The following is a 19,252-nucleotide window of genomic DNA, read 5'->3' on the forward strand; positions in this document are numbered from 1 at the left end:
GTTAAAAGGGGCAGCAGTGTTATGGGGATCCTGGCATCTATAGCTCTCATGGACAGCAGCTGAAAATCTATACGGGTGTACTTAACAATCCTAAACACTTTTCAATTCAGACAAGATCCCCGTTTACCTTTTTGGAAAGTTTTCAAGGGAAAGCGGAAACAGAAAACGCCTTTAGAAAACGCAGTAGACGTCTCGGCTCCCTAGGTGGCGCTGAGAAGCCTCTCCTCTTTGTTCCGCGAGGGGCCATTCCCTCCCCCGGCAGCTAAAATGGCAGAACCGGGGCATGCGCAGGAGGGCACGTCGCCCTTCCTCCATTCGCCAGGCCGTGGTGGCGCTGCCGCCATGGTGCCCGGATGGATCAGCTGAAGCACCGGGTTCGCCCCTTCATTTGGAACCTGTAGGGAGCGGCGCGAGCGCCTTCCGCGGGGGGAGAGACCATCGCGAGGAGGAAAGGGGGGTGCCAGCCTGCCAGTAAAGCGGCAGGCGTCGCGCTCCGCTGGCGGAGGCCGCGTCCGACCCCACCCCTTTCCAGTGTGAGAGACCGGCCGGCCCGGCTCTGGCTCTGGCTCGCCGCCTTTGTTGCCCCCCGGCGTCGAAGTGGACGCAGCCTTCGGGCCCTCCTCCCACCTCCCTGTTTTCCGTTACTGGCCTCAACAGCCCGTGAGGCCGCGGTCGGGGGAAAGCGCTGAGGCAGGATGAGCAACTCGAGGAATAACCGCGTGATGGTGGAGGGCGTCGGGGCCCGGGTCGTGAGGGGGCCTGACTGGAAGTGGGGGAAGCAGGACGGCGGCGAGGGCCACGTGGGCACCGTGCGCAGCTTCGAGAGCCCCGAGGAGGTGGTCGTGGTGTGGGACAACGGCACGGCCGCCAACTACCGCTGCTCGGGAGCCTACGACCTGCGCATCCTCGACAGCGCGCCCACCGGTGAGGGGGAGGCAGGGGCCGAGCGGGGAGTGTGGGGCGGGGGTCGCTTCCCAGCGAGGCTCGAAGGAGAGAGAGAGGGCTTATTGTTCTTTGTGGAGGAATGTCGCTTCGCCCTGCCCGTGGCTGGCGTCGCGTCGTCGGGGCGCCGGCTTGGATAGTCGGTAGACATCCAGGCGGCCCTCTGGTGCCTGCGATGGGCTTGTCCGCCCTCGGGCTCCTCACTGTGATGGAAACTCTGTTTCCTACAACACCCCCCCCAAAAAAAAAGCTGTGACTCGGGGGGAAACGGACGGGTGGGGATGCCACGCAGCGCAGAAGGGGCGACAAGCGCGACCCTGGGCTCGTCCTGCTAGGAAGTCAGCTTCATTGACTGCAGGTGGGCTTGCTCACAGGCCAGAATGCGTAGAACTATTGCTTCTGTTGAGCATAGGCCCTTGGTATAAGTTTTTATTTATTGAATGCACAAATAAAATTTATATTTATAAAACTGCAATAAGCACAGTGGGGACGGCTGTCTTCTTGAAAATGGGGACCTACAAATCTAACCTTGTCGTTCGTTGTTGAAAGGAAGTCATCATTTCCTTGCAACTTTTTCCCAGTTGGTGGTGTTAGGTCTGGGATTTTATAGGGCGATCCTTGGCTGCTTTAATCAAAAGAGCCACCCCCGGGTCTTTAGGGGTGCTTTCTTCTTCTAAGTAAGCCTGCGCTGGATTGTAGCCTTTGACTGTGATAACTTTGAAAGGAGTTCTTTGAAAGTGAATGCAGCTGTGTTGAGCATCTTCCTTCTAGCAGTAAACTTGCAAATGAATGTTAATGGCAGATGTCCCTATTTTGACAGATACAAATTGGTTTTTAGTGCCTGTGGTATAATCGACATTTCAAAAATGCTAACAAACTACATTCCTCTCAGTAAATAGTAACATGCAAAACCAGGTGGTTTGTACATTTTCCTGCTCAATTTTTTAATTAAAATACTCTTAGACTTTTTTCTCAGATTATGCATATTAACTAATAATGGAGCCCAATTCTATGTATATTTACTCTGAAGCCCCTATTGAACATAATGTGACTCCCAAGTAAATGTGCATAAGAGTGTAGTCTTTGTTATAGGGCATTTTACACTTGATGCATCACATGCAAAGTGTAAAGGGCATGCATATGTGTATATTCATATTGCTTTGGGGGATTCTCAGTGCTGATTACAAACATCACCTAACATTTTATCAGTACTGTCACACTTGCCCATTAGGCAAGAAGTTGGGCAGAAAATAAAGTTTGTGCCTCGTGATGAGGGACAGATACTTTTCCATTGCTATATTTTTCTGTGAAAAGGTTAGCTAAAAGTTTTTTTAATTAATTTAATTGGTAGTGTAATAAATGGATACTAAAATGGTATCAGACAAATTGGGCAGTTTCAGAATTGTAAATATACTTGACAGTTGCTTTTTGGACATGCTAAAATGAGTATGTTAAGCATCCTTAGTAGTTTCATAAGTTTTTCTTAACACTTAAAGCAGTCCAAGGGAAGTCATTGCTGTTGAATTATATCTTTAAAATATGTGCAAGTATTTTAATAGAATTTCAAAATAGAGTTTTGAATAGTTTGAAAATTACATTTACAGTGGAATGTATACTTAGAAGTAAGCTTGTTGAGTTTGGTGGGACTTACTCTTGGATAAGTCTTGGGATTGCAGCTGAGGCCCAGGGATCCAAGATGGCCCACACCTGTTGTCAGCCTTGATCTGCAACCTCCCTGAATGTTTTTGCCTGGCTGGAATGTACCTTTGGCCTGTGATAAATGTTTGGGGCTGCGATGTGTTGGGGGTATATAGAGAGAACTGATTTTTGTGTGGCTAGAATGTAACTTTTTGTACAAATGTAAGACATCAGTTGCTTTTGTCCACCTTTGTTTCTGGTCCTGCCCATCACAGGTGCATGGCCCCTAGAAGGTTTGCTATGAGGTAATATGATCCTTGAGCTGAAGACGTTTTCCCACCCTTGCTATACATACTTATCTGAGAGTACTTAATGCAGGCTTCCTTAGACTCAGCCCTCCAGATGTTTTGAGACTACAGGTCCCATCATCCCTGACCTGCTAGCTAGGGATCATGGGAGTTGTAGGCCAAAAACATCAGGAGGGCCAAGTTTGAGGAAGCCTGACTTAATGCATACTTACCTGATCTCAGTGAGGTTTACTTCTGAGTAGACACGCTTGGGACTGCACTGTTAAAATGCTTTGTCCCCTTCCTTTCAAATAAGTTCATTTCTAGTGATTAAAAACTTTCTGATGTATTGAGATACCACATTTAGATAATATATTACTGTCTCCATTGTATCGTAGAGTAGCTAACGTGGTGAGTGGTTTAATGCTATCTACATCTGAGAACATCTGAGTATTGGAGCCTTCAGTGATCAGCTGTGATGCTTTTTCAGCGTTCTCAGTTACATGGAGCAGTGGTGGGGAAACCTTGGCTGTTTAGCAAGCTGTTTTGTGTATACATATGCTGTTGATGTATGTGCTCTTGTATATTGCATATGCTTGCATGTATGCATTTCAAAATACTGTTCTAACTCTATTCCTTTCCACAGGAATTAAACATGATGGAACAATGTGTGATACGTGTCGCCAACAACCAATAATTGGTATTCGATGGAAATGTGCAGAATGCACCAATTATGACTTATGCACTGTGTGTTATCATGGGGATAAACATCACCTTAGACATCGCTTTTACAGAATAACCACACCAGGAAGTGAAAGGTATGTTTTAAATGCTCATTTTCATTAAAATGCCTAATTATGAGACTGTGTTGGATATAGAAGGGTCTTGTCACCACCTCAGATAATGAGATGTCCAATGTATTGAAATTTAAGACATGTTAAAATTTATTTTTATTTAATTTCTATCCCATACATTCTTGCAAAGGAGCTCATGGTTTTAATCAAAACAGTTCCTTTTGATTCTTGAAAATTAAAGATTTGCTATTGAACAACTAGTTTTTAATCTGATATTTCTTGTAACTTACCATTTGATATTAAATTTTAGGGTGTTGCTGGAGTCTCGCCGTAAATCAAAGAAAATCACTGCAAGAGGAATCTTCACAGGTGCCAGGGTGGTACGAGGAGTTGATTGGCAATGGGAAGATCAGGATGGCGGCAATGGACGTCGAGGCAAAGTAAGAGTTCAGAATATGACAACTCCCTTGTCATGCATAGTTCAATATCTGGTTAGGTTTTTAATACAGGCCACAAAATGATTCTTCAGAATTGGTGGGCCTGTTGCATTGATGCACCTGTGGGCATTTACAGATTCAAATGTATTCTTGGTGTCTGGGGGATTTTTCTGCTGAGGTATTTGACAATCTTGCTGAGGCCCTCATCCCCCTCTGGAAGAGGGGCTGTCAATACATTTTACAGGTCAAGATGCTAGTATCTGTACCAACTTGGATCTCATCATAGTAGCAGAGCCAAATATGGATATAGTGAGTGTACCATCTAGTCATGTTATAGTGATTACTTTTCTACTGTTACATGCCTAGATGATACACTTGGTGCACTGAGGACATAGACAGTCTGCGTATGTATTCTTGTATTCTTGATCCCGGTCCCTCATAGTTAAGTAGAGCCTGCCCATGGACTACCTGGACCACAGAAGTGACTTATGCTTCTCTAAGAGAAATGCGGTAAATGAAGACATATTGAGACCCTTTGTGGGGGGGGGGGACTGACTGACCCTTAACTACCATCCAGTTTCTAACTTGCCTTTAAACTTGCTATTGAAATGCTTGGTGGTTTCTCCAATTAGTACTGAATAATGCCAATTGCTTGAATCCATTGTAATATGTTTTTTGGCCTGGTGCCAAGAAAATATCTTTATTGTCCTTTGAGGGATAGATTTAGGTGTCTGGTATGTGTGTACCTACTGATTCTCCTGGATCTGCCTTGGTATTGTGTCTGGTTTGGCATGCTGACTTGGAACTGAGGACACTTGTGTTGCAGCCACTCTAGTCCTTTCTGGAAGGTTGATGCCAGAAGGCAGTGCTGGGGGAAGGCTGCTCTGCCTCATGGTTTTGGTGAGTAGAGTACTACAGGGTTCCTTTTTGTCCCTCAAGCTTTTTAACATCTCTAGGAAGCCATTGGGTAAGATCATCCAGAGGTTTGACCTGAAGTGCTGTTAATGCCAGTAGCAGCTCTGCTTATACATTTCTACCAGATAATTCCAGGGAGGTGGTAGACACCCCAAGCCATTGTTAGGCAATACTGGAATAGATGGGGGCAAACAAATGGAAGCATAATCAAGACAAGGTAGAGGTACTGTTAGTGGGGAATTCTATTGAACAGGATAGAATTATGCTCCCTCTGACAGACCCAAGTTTTCAGCTTTTGGATTCTGGATCTGATGCTAACCCTAGATGCTCAGGTCATGTTGGTAGTCAGGAGTGTCTGCTAGTGGTTTTGGATGACTCTCCAGTTGCAACCTTAAATGGAAAAACCAGCCTACATCAGCAGCGGTAACACTCAGATTGGATTAATGCAATATCCTTTAAGTCAGGTTGCCATTAACGACAACCAGAAGCTTTATTTGGTTCAATATGTCGCTGCTAAGATGATGATAGGAGCAAAACCATTTAACACTATCTTACACCAGTTACACTGGTTACCAGTTTGTTTCAAGGTTAAATTTAAGGTGCTGGCTTTTACTTTTTTTCTAACTGTGAAATGGTCTGGGACCTAGTTATTTAAGGCCCGTTTATGCTCATATGTACGGGACGTGGGTAGTGCTGTGGTCTAAACCACAGAGCCTAGGGGTTGCCAATCAGAAGGTTGGCAGTTCGAATCCCCGCGACGGGGTGAGCTCCCGTTGCTCGGTCCCTGCTCCTGCCAACCTAGCAGTTCGAAAGCATGTCAAAGTGCAAGTAGATAAATTGGTACTGCTCTGGCGGGAAGGTAAATGGCATTTCTGTGCGCTGCTCTGGTTCGCCAGTAGCGGCTTAGTCATGCTGGCCCCATAACCCGGAAGCTGTACGCCGGCCCCCTCAGCCAATAAAGTGAGATGAGCGCCGCAACCCCATAGTTGTCTGCGACTGGACCTAATGGTCAGGGGCCCCTTTACCTTTTATGCTCATATGAACCTCTCCAACTGGATTTGGGATCTTCATTCTAGACTGACCTTTCACTAAATCAGACCTATTTGAGTACAGAAACTTCCTTTTTTGTAGTGGCACCCAGATGCATAATTTAGAACTGTACACTGGCTCACGCTGAATCCCAGACCAATTTGGGTTGACCTAGCATTTAGCTAGAGTAGGTTGAGGCAGTCCCATGTTGGATTGTGCTTGCCCAGAGCATCCAGGGCCCATCCAAAGGGGGTGGGGGAGTCAAGGGGTTGAAGGAGATGCATACATCACCTACTCCCCATGATTGCATGTTTAATTAGTGTTTTAAACCCTGATTAAAGTCAGCAAGTCTCTTTATTTAGCTCTGGTCTAGAAGTGTGCTGGATTGAGGCTGCTTTGAAGTGCCAGATTGGGCCCTGAATTGGATCCGGGTATGTGTGCATGGGGTGTACACATTCTTAATGAAATTCTCTTTGTGTTAAAGCCTTTCCTAAATAAAATTATGCTTATCTTGATATGCTAGGTTTTTAAGACAAATTAAGCTGTTTTACGTTTTGCTATGTTGTGAATTTATTGGTTGTCCAGTGTTTTTATATTTTGAGTAAGCTTACTTCACTAATGTTTAAACTGAAGGAAAGCTCCTCTTTTGTTACTTGGTTAAAAACATAAAATGGAGGTTTGTCTGTTTTCTTGTGTCTAAGGAAAGACATGGTACTTATAGCTGATTTTAGTTTGAAAATTAAGACTCTTCCTCTAAATGTGTGTAAATATTGAGGCATAACTTAGCTTGCTGCTTTGCTGATATGCAAGCATTAGGTCACCAACAGAGACCCTCCTGTGTGTTCCAAAATTTTCTAAGAGCAGAGAAGAGGGTGACGAGAACCCGCTCGCCATCCGTAAATAATCAGTCTCACGCCAAGATGGGTTGAAGAAGTCTGGCCGCAGCTCTCTCTAGAAGCTGCTGGAGCACAGCCTTTATTGTGTAAAGTCAGAAAGATACAAAATACAAGGAATCCCACTTGTTCTCAGCCAGCAGATAAGGGCCATCGCACTAGACCACGTATTTGATCATGCTGTGCTACGTGAACCAATCATTGGATGGCATGAGCTGTCCACGCGCTGATCATGCTCCAAGCAATGCTTTCTGCTATGAAATCATCCTTGCAATAATGAACTTTTGCCCATGCTCTTATGGACAAATGACCATATTCCCACAAGAGGGCTTTGTGGGGACAGTACCCAGGCTTTGGAACTCCTTTCCCAGAGAGAGAGCCGCCTTGGCCATTCCCTGATGCCGTGTGAAGAGCTTCCTTTTTGAAAACCTTTGGCTGTTAAGGGGTTTATCTTTCCATTTTTTGATGCTGTGTTAATGTATTTTTAAATAATGATGTTGTAGTTTTTTGGGGTTTTTCGTATTTTTATTTATATATTATAACTTTGTTTCTTGGCTGTCTTGAACTTTTTCAACAGGTAGCACATAAATGTCTTAAATTAGGACGCGGTAACCTTTGGCCTTCCATTCCTATCAGCCCTAGCAAGCACATCCTATGGTCAGAGATGATGGGTGTTGTTGTTCAGCAACATCTGGGAAGTCAAATGTGCTGCACAACTGTTTTAAGCAAATGATCTATATGTGGTGGATAAAGATTATTTACGTTTTTGGCAACATACTCCCATTCCTCTTCTTTACTTTGCTAGGTCACTGAAATCCAAGACTGGAGTGCATCAAGTCCACACAGTGCAGCATATGTTTTATGGGACAATGGCGCTAAAAACCTTTACAGAGTTGGCTTTGAGGGCATGGTAAGGAGTAAAGCAATACAAAGAGTAAAATTGCTTCATGGGGGAATAGTAAAAATGGCTTGCGCTGTGCTATTATCTTCTTTTGTTATATCCTTCTGTCAGTTTGCATGCTATTAGCCACTTCATTGTTCCTACAGCTGTAGGGACAACTCATGCATATGCATAAGTCTGGTCTCAGTTCATTAAACATGCAAACTACTTACAACTTATGAGCTAGCTTCTATTCCAATCAGAGACATTTAGTTTTGTAAATAAGATACTTATTTACAACAAAATAAATGAGAAAATTGCTGAAAAGAGTTTAGATCCCTAATGTTAATTTATTTACATCCTAGGCTGTAGTAAACATTTGGATAGTTTCATAGTATTTTAGTGCTCTTTGAAGTTTGACTAAATTTCAAGTTTTAGAAGTGAACTTCCCATATGATTCCAATAATACTACAGAATCTTTGGCAAAACTGGGACAGTTTTTACTTTTCTCCAGTTTGACACAGTGCTATGTAGCAAACTGAGAAATACTATGTTTCAGCAGAATAAAGTAATGTGTTAAATGGGACTCATTAAACATGACCATACCTGCTATAATAGTATGTCAAATGTATTTCTTCACATTAGTGAAGTCATTATTCCCTTTTTTAAAATCTCAGTTTACTGTTACTGTGTTTAGTAGTCTTAGTAGTTTGCACAAATATTGTCTAAACCAACTTCACCCCTCCTTTTCTATTTGGAAACAGTGATTTACTAATTTTCAGTTGTCCCTTACTTGCGATTTATTTCGTATGCAGGAAAAGTTTCCTATATGGCAGTGCCAAAATTTTGTAACTAATGTGTAAATATAATTATACTTTTATTCCTATTGTGTTGCCTGTTGTATTTAAATTGACCTTTCTCCTAAATTCTGAAGGAAATAGTTTTATTTTGAAACAACTGTTGCTGAATAGAAGGTATCATTTGAGTCTAGAATCCTCTTTTGGAAGGTTTTTTTTTCCCTTCCTATTTCAGCAAAGACATATCTAGCTATTGGAAGCAGCTCAGTCATTTGTTTTTCATGTACATGTTTTGATTCTTTCTGATCACACTGAATTGGTGAGAGGAGTGAAAAAAGAGCAGTGCATTTCAATGAATCCTTAGAAATATAGGGTCAGATTATAGCAAGCATATTTGTAACATCGCAGCGTGCTATGTGAATGAATGCATATGTGTTTTGCCTTGTACTTGAGGTATTTTTTTTTAATAAATGTTCTGGTTCTGAGGTAATCTGTTAGCAGCCTTTCATTTTTTAGGATCATTCTGGTGTGTGTTCATATAACTTGGTGGATGACACGTTCTTTTCATGATGCAATCTGCCACTACCTCAAGTTTAGTACTTGGGACCTTTTTTTCTCAAGTAAGAAAAAGAAAGATTTTTGAACAGCACATGGCTGGCCTATACACCACCTGTTCCTTTGTTTACTCCTCTAGTTCCAGATGATACAGATTAGAAGACTCTTCCTGTTCGCTTCACACTTTAGTGTACATGCGTTGAATGACCTTTACCCAATGGGAATTGCTTCAGAGATAGCACCAGATGGCTGCTATTTGGATTAGGAATAGTGAAAGCAAGAGTTAGGGAAGAAGAAACATACTAGAATTTGCTGCTATCTACGGTATATTCAGTAGTGATTACTTTTTAAAATAAGTTGCTTATGTATCCTGTAAAGGATAAAATAGCACCCAGAATACTTCAGTGTGCTTGTTCAAAATTCTAGAAACCATAAATTTTGGTAAAACTATTTAACTACTGTGCATAGAAAGTTTATTTTCACTTTTAAAAATACAAGTTAAACTTTTGCAGACTATTTTGGGAAACTTTAATACAACATGGTACTATTAGACTGGTGAAGCAAAGGATGATAGTGTTGGACAAAGCCTTCTGTGAATTGACTCTGATTGAGAGGGCGCATGACATGAACAGGATTATTGATGAAAGCATTAATTTATTTTCATATATTTTATTCATAAAATATATCAGTGGTTTACAACAATACTACATAAAACCACACAAAAATGCCGTATAAAATTTAAAATTACATCCAAATCAACGACTAGCATTTCCCTTTATAGTGCTCTTGAATTAGCACTTGAAACAGTATCTGTCACAAAGCACAGTGATCTATTTTTCAAATTTCCATAGGCCACAGAAGAAAGGATATAACGTAAGGAACATTAGGGGGAAGCATGTTGCAAAAATGGTCTAGATACTCGATTACTACTGTGATACAAATTCTGGCTCAGTATTTAAGTATTCAGATACTTAAAGCTAAAGATCTGTGTCTCTGTCTCTGCATTTGTTTAATTTTAGTCAGACCTTAAATGTGTTCAGGATGCGAAAGGAGGGTCCTTCTACAGAGACCACTGTCCTGTGCTTGGTGAGTTAAATGTAACATAATTTGAATTTTGCTCTGTGATTATTTTGACCTAAGTCTTTGTGTTGTATCCAATACTGGAGCTCCAGTGATACAGTGGAATTCTGTGCGTGCAATGGAATGTCTCCTCTAGCTTCCCACAAATCCTCAGAAACAGTTATGAAGGGTTGAGTGGACCCCCTTCCACAGATTTAGAGTTGGGATTGGGGTGAGGAGGAGAAACAGAAATCCCATTGTACCAGTGGAACCCTGCTGGTGCAGCATTCGATACAACCCTGTGTGTGTGCATAACCTAGTAGGGAATTGACACCACTCAAGGTAAAAATACTTTTTTGTCTAGTATTTATCATAGTTAACAATTCCTAGCTGTATGCTACTTCTGTTAGCTGTAATGGTGATACTATTATCTATATTGCTTAGTGAGTTGACTTCTACATACATTTCACCGCTTGCTGGTTACACTACCTCTTCTCCTTGCCCTGCTCCTTCCCAAATCTCCTCTGCAGGGTTGTGAGGGAGCTCCCAGATTTACTGGGTGCACAAGAAAGAGAAGGGGAGGGAATTCTGCTCTGCCAAGGTTAAATCATTGCACTACCAGAATGAGAACTTTAGCACTGCAACGGATCCAGTTGGTAGTTTTGTTATTTGTGAGAGTGAATGAGGATTCATAAACATTACCTTGTCTTTTTAAAATTCTAACTTTAGGTGAACAAAACGGTAACCGAAATCCTGGTGGACTGCAGATCGGTGATCTAGTAAACATTGATCTTGACTTGGAGATTGTTCAGTCTTTACAGCATGGCCACGGAGGATGGACTGATGGAATGTTTGAAACTTTAACTACTACTGGCACAGTTTGTGGCATAGATGAAGATCATGACATTGTTGTTCAGTATCCAAGTGGCAATAGGTACATTCTGCCATTATTTCTTGCCTGGGATACTTAATGGGAGTCAGCCTTGGGAGTCAGTTATCAAATTGAATTAGCATGTGGGGCCAGTAATTTATTACAGAAATGTGACTACATTAATCCTTTTCATTTTACTTTAAACATTTGAGGGATACTCTTAAACTACTAGATACAACCATGGAGACATATTGGATTCTTGCAAAATCAACCAGTTGTAGACTGGCAGATGTGGGTTAAGATTGGTGAGTAATGTAGCTATATAGTTAATATAAACACTAAACACTTCATCATAATGTTTCATGACCATTGATACTTTTCAGGTGGACTTTTAACCCTGCTGTTCTGACCAAAGCCAATGTTGTCCGAAGTGGAGATGCTGCTCAAGGTGCTGAAGGCGGTACCTCACAATTTCAAGTGGGTGATCTTGTCCAAGTTTGTTATGACCTAGAAAGAATTAAGCTGCTTCAAAGAGGACATGGCGAATGGGCTGAAGCAATGCTTCCTGTAAGTTTAAGCTAAGTTTGGTTTCTTCTAAATGAGGAACTGTTCAATGCTGAAGGGAAACCTTTCATTTTTGTGCTAATAGGTAAAAGGTAAAGGTACCCCTGCCCGTACGGGCCAGTCTTGACAGACTAGTATGGTGCAAAAACCCTTATACATTCTTGCTGTGGCAGTTGGGCATAAATCTGTGCACCAGTACAGATGTTGGCTCATGTACACTATTGGCTGGTGTCAATTGTGCCATTGTATTAGTGTCAGGATGCTGGTGTCCACTCATGTCTTGTGGTGCTGGTATGGGAATTCCTAGTATAATGCTATAATTCTGTCTCTTAATGCTTGGAAACAGAAGAATTTGATAGTGAAATGTTAGCCTTGAGACCTCATTAAATCAACATGTGAAGAAGACGTGTCATTTCCCTCTTTCTGGACAATTGTTCTAGTTGTTCTTTTACAACCACAGCTTATCCCATAACATAATTAATTTCTGTTAACAACACCTTCAATGAGATTTTATGGATATTTGTGATACCCTTTGAAATAAAAGTGTGGCAGGTCTTTTTCCTATGGAAATTGAGACCACCATCCCCATATAATTAGCCCAGTGGAAGGAGAATACAGTATGTGTCTTTTGCTGGATGTATTTTCAAGCTATTTACTTACATTTGCCATTGTGATGCGAGTAAGGGACAAGTTGGTGGAAAAGCATGTCCTTTTTTTAGAGGAGCACTGACAGTTGTCATTCTCATTCTCTGGCCTCTCCCCATTTATCAAGTTTATGCTAAGGATTGGATAACTATACAATGTTGTAACAATTGATTTTCTTAGAAATTATTAATTTTCTGGCTCTGAGGTATTTGAAACAAAAAATTCCAACAGTAGGTGCTTGAATAGCTATAATGGTCTGGAAGATGTAGGACCACATAAGTAACACCTGGAATTATTGGAAAATAACATGTCTTTCTGAACAACTTCATAACAGAAATTAACTAGATTTTAATTTAATGATTATTCTGCACATTTCTAGCTTTCATCTTTGCCTATTGTTACGATTCAAGCAATAGTGGTGCCTTTTCCCACATGGTACTATCAAAGTTTTGGACTATAACTCCCATCAGCCGCAAACAGCATGGCCAGTAGTCAGGGATGATGGGAGTTGTGGGGGGGGGTTGTTTTTGTTTTAAAAACTCAGTTTCAATTAATTTCATGAGTCTACTACCCTAGGTTAGTCATGTTCATTAATTTCAGTGCATCTACTCTGAAGTGGGCTTGCATTAGATACAACTCGTAGTCCAAACCTTCTGGAAGACAGACTGGGGGAGGCTAGGGTATATTCAGCTTGATTTAAAATATAGTATGGGATGTGACAATCTGTACTTACAAAGCTGTAACATAATAAATGTGTTTGACTGTCTTGTCTTCAATGTAGACTTTAGGTAAAGTTGGAAGGGTCCAGCAGATCTATTCAGATAGTGACTTAAAAGTAGAGGTTTGTGGAACTTCTTGGACATACAATCCAGCTGCTGTGTCAAAGGTAGCATCAGCAGGCTCCGCTATAAGCAATGCATCTGGGGGTAAGTTAGAAAGTTAGTGTCTACCCGATGTGAAATTATGAAAGGTGTGTTATCTAAGAGAAAAATATTTAGTGAAAGTACTACATTAACTTTCAGGGAAATAAAATTTTCTTAATGTAAAACAGTTCTGTCAATTATTCTGTTTCCAGAGGAGAGTGGAAGGATAATTGAGTGCTTTTACTTTATACATGAATTGATTTTAGAAGATACTTTTGTTGTATGGTGTTCTAAATTGCTTCAGAAGAATAAAAAAGCAGGTTGTGGATATAAATAACATGCCTCCTTAGAAAAAGCCCTATTGAAGTCAGTGGGGTTTACTTCCAGGTAATCTTTTGTAGGACTGCAACCTTACTAGGTCAGATGCACCTAAAACGTTCCATCAGTAGTAAGCACTAGACAGTCCACAAGATGGTGCAAGAAAGCTTGTAGGCAGTTTCAGTGGAAGTAATTCCTTGCATGTTCTCAGTCAGGCTAATTGAAAGCCAATAAACTGAAATTTAATCTTGGTAAGACAAATTCTGTGGGTGAACCACTGGTAGCTCAGACAAGTCAGGTGCCATTTCATGTCTCAGCTGCGCTCAGCTATACACCTATTTCTAAACTCTCACAGTCTGCTCAACTTTAGGTTCCTTTAGAACCTTCCTTTTCTTTTCTTCGGGGAGTAGAAGTGAATGCTGTCCATAGAAAAGAATAGAGAAATCCATAATTTTAGAGTTAAGTGGGAGGAAACATACTGTGCTGCTGTCCAGCCACACCTAAAGGTAGGAGCCAAAGGCAGAATTCTCTGCCTTTGCCATTCATTCTGAACACTCAATGAAATGAGTGCTTTCTTATCTCTATTTCCTCAACATTCTGTAAGTCATGGAATCTCACAGGGCTATATGTGTTTTTAAATGTACAGTCCTATAGTTCTGTATGCCATATGAATACCCTCAATATATAGAAGTGCTGCTGTATTGTTTGCTGGCCATGTTTTACTTCTAAATGGATAGGCACTTGACCCACCCATGTTCACTACTAGAGGGAATGATTCTTAATATTTAAGTTATGTAGTGGTGGATCTGTTTTTGCCACTATTTTTTCTGGAGCAATTTGCAACATTTTAAGTAGATAATTTGTTTGGTTTATGTGTTTTTGAGTCATAAATACACAGAAGTTCATTCAAGTGCAACACAACATTCAGATATTGTGATTTGTATTAAAATAAATTGTTACAATATTCACAGAGCGCTTGTCCCAGTTATTGAAGAAACTGTTTGAAACTCAAGAGTCTGGGGATCTTAATGAAGAGCTGGTTAAAGCAGCTGCTAATGGAGATGTAGCCAAAGTGGAAGATTTGCTTAAGAGACCAGATGTGGATGTGAGTACTTTTATGTTTTAACTGTTAATGCAAAAAGATACTTCCAATTCCTTTCTAGGTTTTTCTTTTTTAAATGGCACTTCTCAATGGTCAAAACAAAGATAGGCCTTTCTTTCATTATCTTTGCAGCTAGAGCTATAATGGCATTGAGTGAAAGGAAGAAGTTTAATTGTACAGTGTTTAAAAGGGAAAATCAGTCCAACTCTGGTGTTCTTCAGCTTGTTGCTTTCATTAGTTACCTGTACACTGTATTGTTGTCAAAAGCTTTTTTATATTGTTTCAACTCACCCAGAAGAGGAAGTTTTAACCTGAAATATTTGTTATAATTATCCCTTCAAGTAGCTAGGATTTGGGTGGAATGCCCTGGTTCATCCAAGAGAAGAAATAGGGAATTATGACATGTAGCCTTCACCTGATTGTATTGCTTTGGATTTCCCTGTATCTTGGGATCTACAGATACACATTTAAAATGTCTTGAAAAAGTAGTTGTATTGGTACTGTTTTAATAGATAATAATTTGTCAGAATTTGATTCGAGCTAGCCAAATGACTTTAAGGATGATCATTGACACCCCATTCCATAATCCTTTGGAATTTTTAAAATTTTAATTTAAATCTTAAATTCTTTAGTAGATTTAAAGGTCTTTATAGTGCATTACTTTAGCTAAGCTGGTAAGTGAAAGAGATACTGGAATTTGAAGAGACAATTCATCAAATGACAGGTATTAAAATGTGTTCAATACATTTTTTGTAAAGTATGCTAGATTATTTACCTGTTATTCAATATTGAATTTGTTCTCTAGATAGTTTGGTGCAGTTCTTGAGCATATGTACATATAATAAATGTATGCTGTATTTGTAAGCTGCCTTGACTTGATTTGTCATGTATTTCCAGGTGAATGGGCAGTGTGCAGGACACACAGCTATGCAAGCTGCTAGTCAGAATGGGCATGTTGATATTTTGAAATTGCTTCTGAAGCAGAATGTGGATGTAGAAGCTGAGGTATTTAAATCTTTAATTTGTCAACTAAATGCTACTAATAGAAGTCACTTAGTGTTACATAATGATTTTAAACTTTCAGATCAGTCATTTATAAATGTTTCTGGCTAAGGAATATTTTTACTTTTTATGACTCCTTCTTTTATTGCAATCTGTTTAATTTGATTGTTTCCAGTCTTTTTAAGCAAAAACACCATAGCCTTGAGGCATCTTAAAAGACTAACAGACATATTAATTAAACTTTTGTGGACTACTATCCACTTCATCTGATGTATTCAGTATTATCCTGAGTTGCAGGTATGTACATATATGTCTGTACCTTGGGGAGAGGATTGTAAACAGTGAGGTCAGAAGGAAATGAAATGCAGAAAATGATAATTACATAGTTTAACAGTGGCCATTCAAGAGATGAGACGTCCATATTGTGATAGGGACTGCACTTTCAAGTGAAGAGGCACGAAACCTGTGTTCTGCAGCTTGTGCTGCCCTACTAAACTATAGAATTCTGCCCTAGTCTTTGCATTGTAGCTTCACTAGACTATTACATGGAATAGTTGTACATTTTAACAACAAAATAACTGGTGTGATGCATAAGTAGTGCAATTTGTGTTGTTTACATCTTGCCAAAATGTCACATGGACTTTACTTTATACAGTATTCTCATTTATTCTTTCTCTAACTGTTAGGATAATTGTGATGTTTTATGACATTGCAGCATTTTATTTATTTATTTAATGAAATATTTATAAACCTCTCTTTCAAAAGAAATATATAGGCAGCATACAACCTGTACAATATAATAAAAACAGTAAAAGTATCCATAAAATATAAATAAAACATCAGTAGATATTGGTTGGTTCAATAATGAAATTTCTGTTGTGAAGACCTGTATAAGACAGTTTTGCTATTGGTATAGAAAGTGCTTAATCATAAGCCAGAGTTATTGTACAGTGCAAGAGTAATATGACTAATTCCACTGAATGTTGATCATTTAGGACAAAGATGGAGACAGGGCTGTTCACCATGCAGCTTTTGGTGATGAAGGAGCTGTAATAGAAGTTTTGCACAGAGGCAGTGCAGATCTCAATGCTCGCAATAAACGTAGACAGACACCACTTCATATTGCTGTTAATAAAGGTCATCTCCAAGTAGTAAAGACATTACTGGATTTTGGTTGCCACCCCAGCCTCCAGGTAATTTAAGCTCCTGTTTATTATTTGTTTGATACAATAAAATGTAAAAAAAATGTGGGGTTTTTGAATGTACACAAGTAACATTAAAGTTATAAAATGGGATCTGCCTCTAAATTTCCATATAATTGTTAGATTTGAGCAGTTTTTCTTGCTGTATACATTTATATGTATATGGAAATACATGCAATTATGACCTTAAACATGCATTATAACATTGATCTATGCAATCATAACCTTGATTTGTTGCCATTATTTCTTGGATTTGACTTGAACATGTTACTATCAGTTCAGTTGTTGATCTTCTGTGGTGTTTAATAGTTTAGATCATAGACAGACAACTTTTGTAATCTCGGGGATCTTCTGCTATTGATTGAAACAGTATGTCTCAGATTTTCAATGAAGTTGGTTTCATCTGACAGTAAGGGCTTCATCGTTAATAGAGTGCATGTATGTTCAGGGATAGCATGGTTTGTTGATGTATTACATTGCAAGATGTTATCTAGAGATCTGGAGTGCAATCATAGCGGTATACTGATGGCACCCAATGCTCTCCCATCAGATGCCAGGAAGGCAGTAGAAACTCTTAGTCAATGTTGAGAGGCTGTAATGAACTGGATGAGGGTGAACAAGCTGATCTGGAAATGGGTGTTCAACCTCTTCTGGATGGGATAGGTATCACCTTATCAGGTTATAGTCTGGGGACACTTCCATTCACAGCTGTGCTCCTGCAGGCCAGTTTATGGCTGTAGCGAAGCATGCTTTGGTATATGCTTTGATTATGTCGACATTGGACTATTTCAACACACTATACAAGAGGTGTCCTTTAAATAGTGTGTGGAAACTACACTTAGTATTTACAGATACTACAGATGCAATTTCCAAACAAATGACAAAAAACTACTGGAATTCCTCAAACATAGATGGAAATGTATTAGACATTTTCATCATACCTGGTGTTCTTTGAATATATGGTTGGTCTCTACTTACATTTTTTATGTACAGTGGAACCTTGGTTCTTGAACTGCCTAGTTGATAAACAAATTGGCTCCCAAACACTGCAAACCTGGAAGTAAGTGCTCTGGTTTGCAAACGTTTTTCAGAAGCCAAATGTTTGACGCAGCTTCCACTTGAGTGGAGCCAATCAAAAGCCACGCCTTGGTTTTCGAATGGTTTCAAGAGTCGAATGGGCTCCTGGAACAGATTAAGTTTGAGAACCAAGGTTCCACTCTAATATATGCTGCTATTCAGATGAACCTTACAAAGTGGTTTACATAGAAACAGTAAGCATAAATTAAAACTGTAGAATGAAGCAGCAAAAAGAAGCTACAAAGGGGAAAAGTTATATTGAAAGTTGTATTTCTCCTCCCCTCAGGGCAAGATAGATATTTAGTAGCCTACTGGAATAGTTTAGGAGAAGGCAGGACCACTTCAGCTGAAATATAGGGAGCTAGATGCTAGATGATGGACAGCTCTCCAGTCTTTTCTATCTTTTCCTCCTCCCCTCAGGGCATGATAGTCCTTAGATAGCCCAGTGGTGGTTATTGGAGTGGGGAAAGCAACCTCAGCTGAAATATGGGGAGCCCTCTTAAAAGATCATAGTATTTTATCAAAAGTCACATTTTGCATTGATCAAGTTAACATTCGTGTTTTTATATTCTGCATAGGTGTAATCTTTATATAGCACAAATTACTAAATGTAACTTTTGCATCAGATGTTTTCCTCTGCAAATATGCAGTATAAGCCAGAATTAACTAATGCATATTTTTAGGATTCTGAGGGTGACACGCCCCTTCATGATGCAATAAGTAAAAAACGTGATGACATCTTGGCTGTACTTTTAGAAGCTGGAGCAGATGTTACCATTACAAATAACAATGGATTTAATGCTCTCCATCATGCTGCACTAAGAGGAAATCCAAGGTACAGTAAACATTTGTTAGTTCCTAAAGTTCATCAAGAAAAAAAATAGATTTCATTGTGGGAAAGACTATGCATTTGTTCAGATGCAAGTTTCATTTGTATATTATGGCTTTTCTGTTGCTAAGTGGTTTAAATGTTCCCAGCATCCCAAGTGAGCATTGCAGAACTGGTTTCGAGAGTTGAATGGACTCCCGGAACGAATTAAGTTCAAGAACCAAGGTTTCACTATAATATATGCTGCTATTCAGACACAATGCAGGGCCTGTGTAGACATGTGCAGTTTATATTATGACATGTTTCATGCGTAACTGCATTTGTATTTCCATCCCACCTCAATCCTTTATTTTTATCCTGTGTTGTTAACTGCTGCCCATGTTTATCTGATTGCCACCGTAATTCCTTCTTTTTGGTCTCTGATAATAGCCACCGTGTGGGGCTGTTTAGGCTACCAGTACATGGCTATAACATATTATTGTGTTGAGACTGAAATTGTATTCTCATTGCTTAAAAATTCAGGTAACTGAATAGGTCGAGAAGTGATATATTT

At 39.9% G+C, this 19,252-nt stretch overlaps 1 protein-coding gene across 2 annotated transcripts in view; it reads left to right on the top strand.

Moving 5' to 3' along the window:
* The first annotated feature begins 476 nt into the window (after positions 1–476).
* Positions 477–19,252, top strand: part of MIB1 (MIB E3 ubiquitin protein ligase 1) — a 42,549-nt gene continuing 23,773 nt past the window's right edge. The window contains exons 1-12 of one of the 2 annotated variants that reach the window (XM_079982627.1): positions 477–924; positions 3,514–3,685; positions 3,972–4,101; positions 7,741–7,845; positions 10,187–10,253; positions 10,956–11,160; positions 11,481–11,664; positions 13,088–13,232; positions 14,459–14,592; positions 15,487–15,594; positions 16,587–16,784; positions 18,554–18,705. In XM_079982627.1, the coding sequence (XP_079838753.1) occupies positions 696–924; positions 3,514–3,685; positions 3,972–4,101; positions 7,741–7,845; positions 10,187–10,253; positions 10,956–11,160; positions 11,481–11,664; positions 13,088–13,232; positions 14,459–14,592; positions 15,487–15,594; positions 16,587–16,784; positions 18,554–18,705 (1,829 nt within the window). In that variant the 5' untranslated portion in view covers positions 477–695. The remainder of the gene's footprint in view (positions 925–3,513; positions 3,686–3,971; positions 4,102–7,740; positions 7,846–10,186; positions 10,254–10,955; positions 11,161–11,480; positions 11,665–13,087; positions 13,233–14,458; positions 14,593–15,486; positions 15,595–16,586; positions 16,785–18,553; positions 18,706–19,252) is intronic. The other variant, XM_079982626.1, reaches the window with a different exon arrangement.

The sequence above is a fragment of the Podarcis cretensis genome, assembly GCF_951804945.1.
Source record: "Podarcis cretensis genome assembly, chromosome: 7".
NCBI lineage: Eukaryota > Metazoa > Chordata > Lepidosauria > Squamata > Lacertidae > Podarcis > Podarcis cretensis.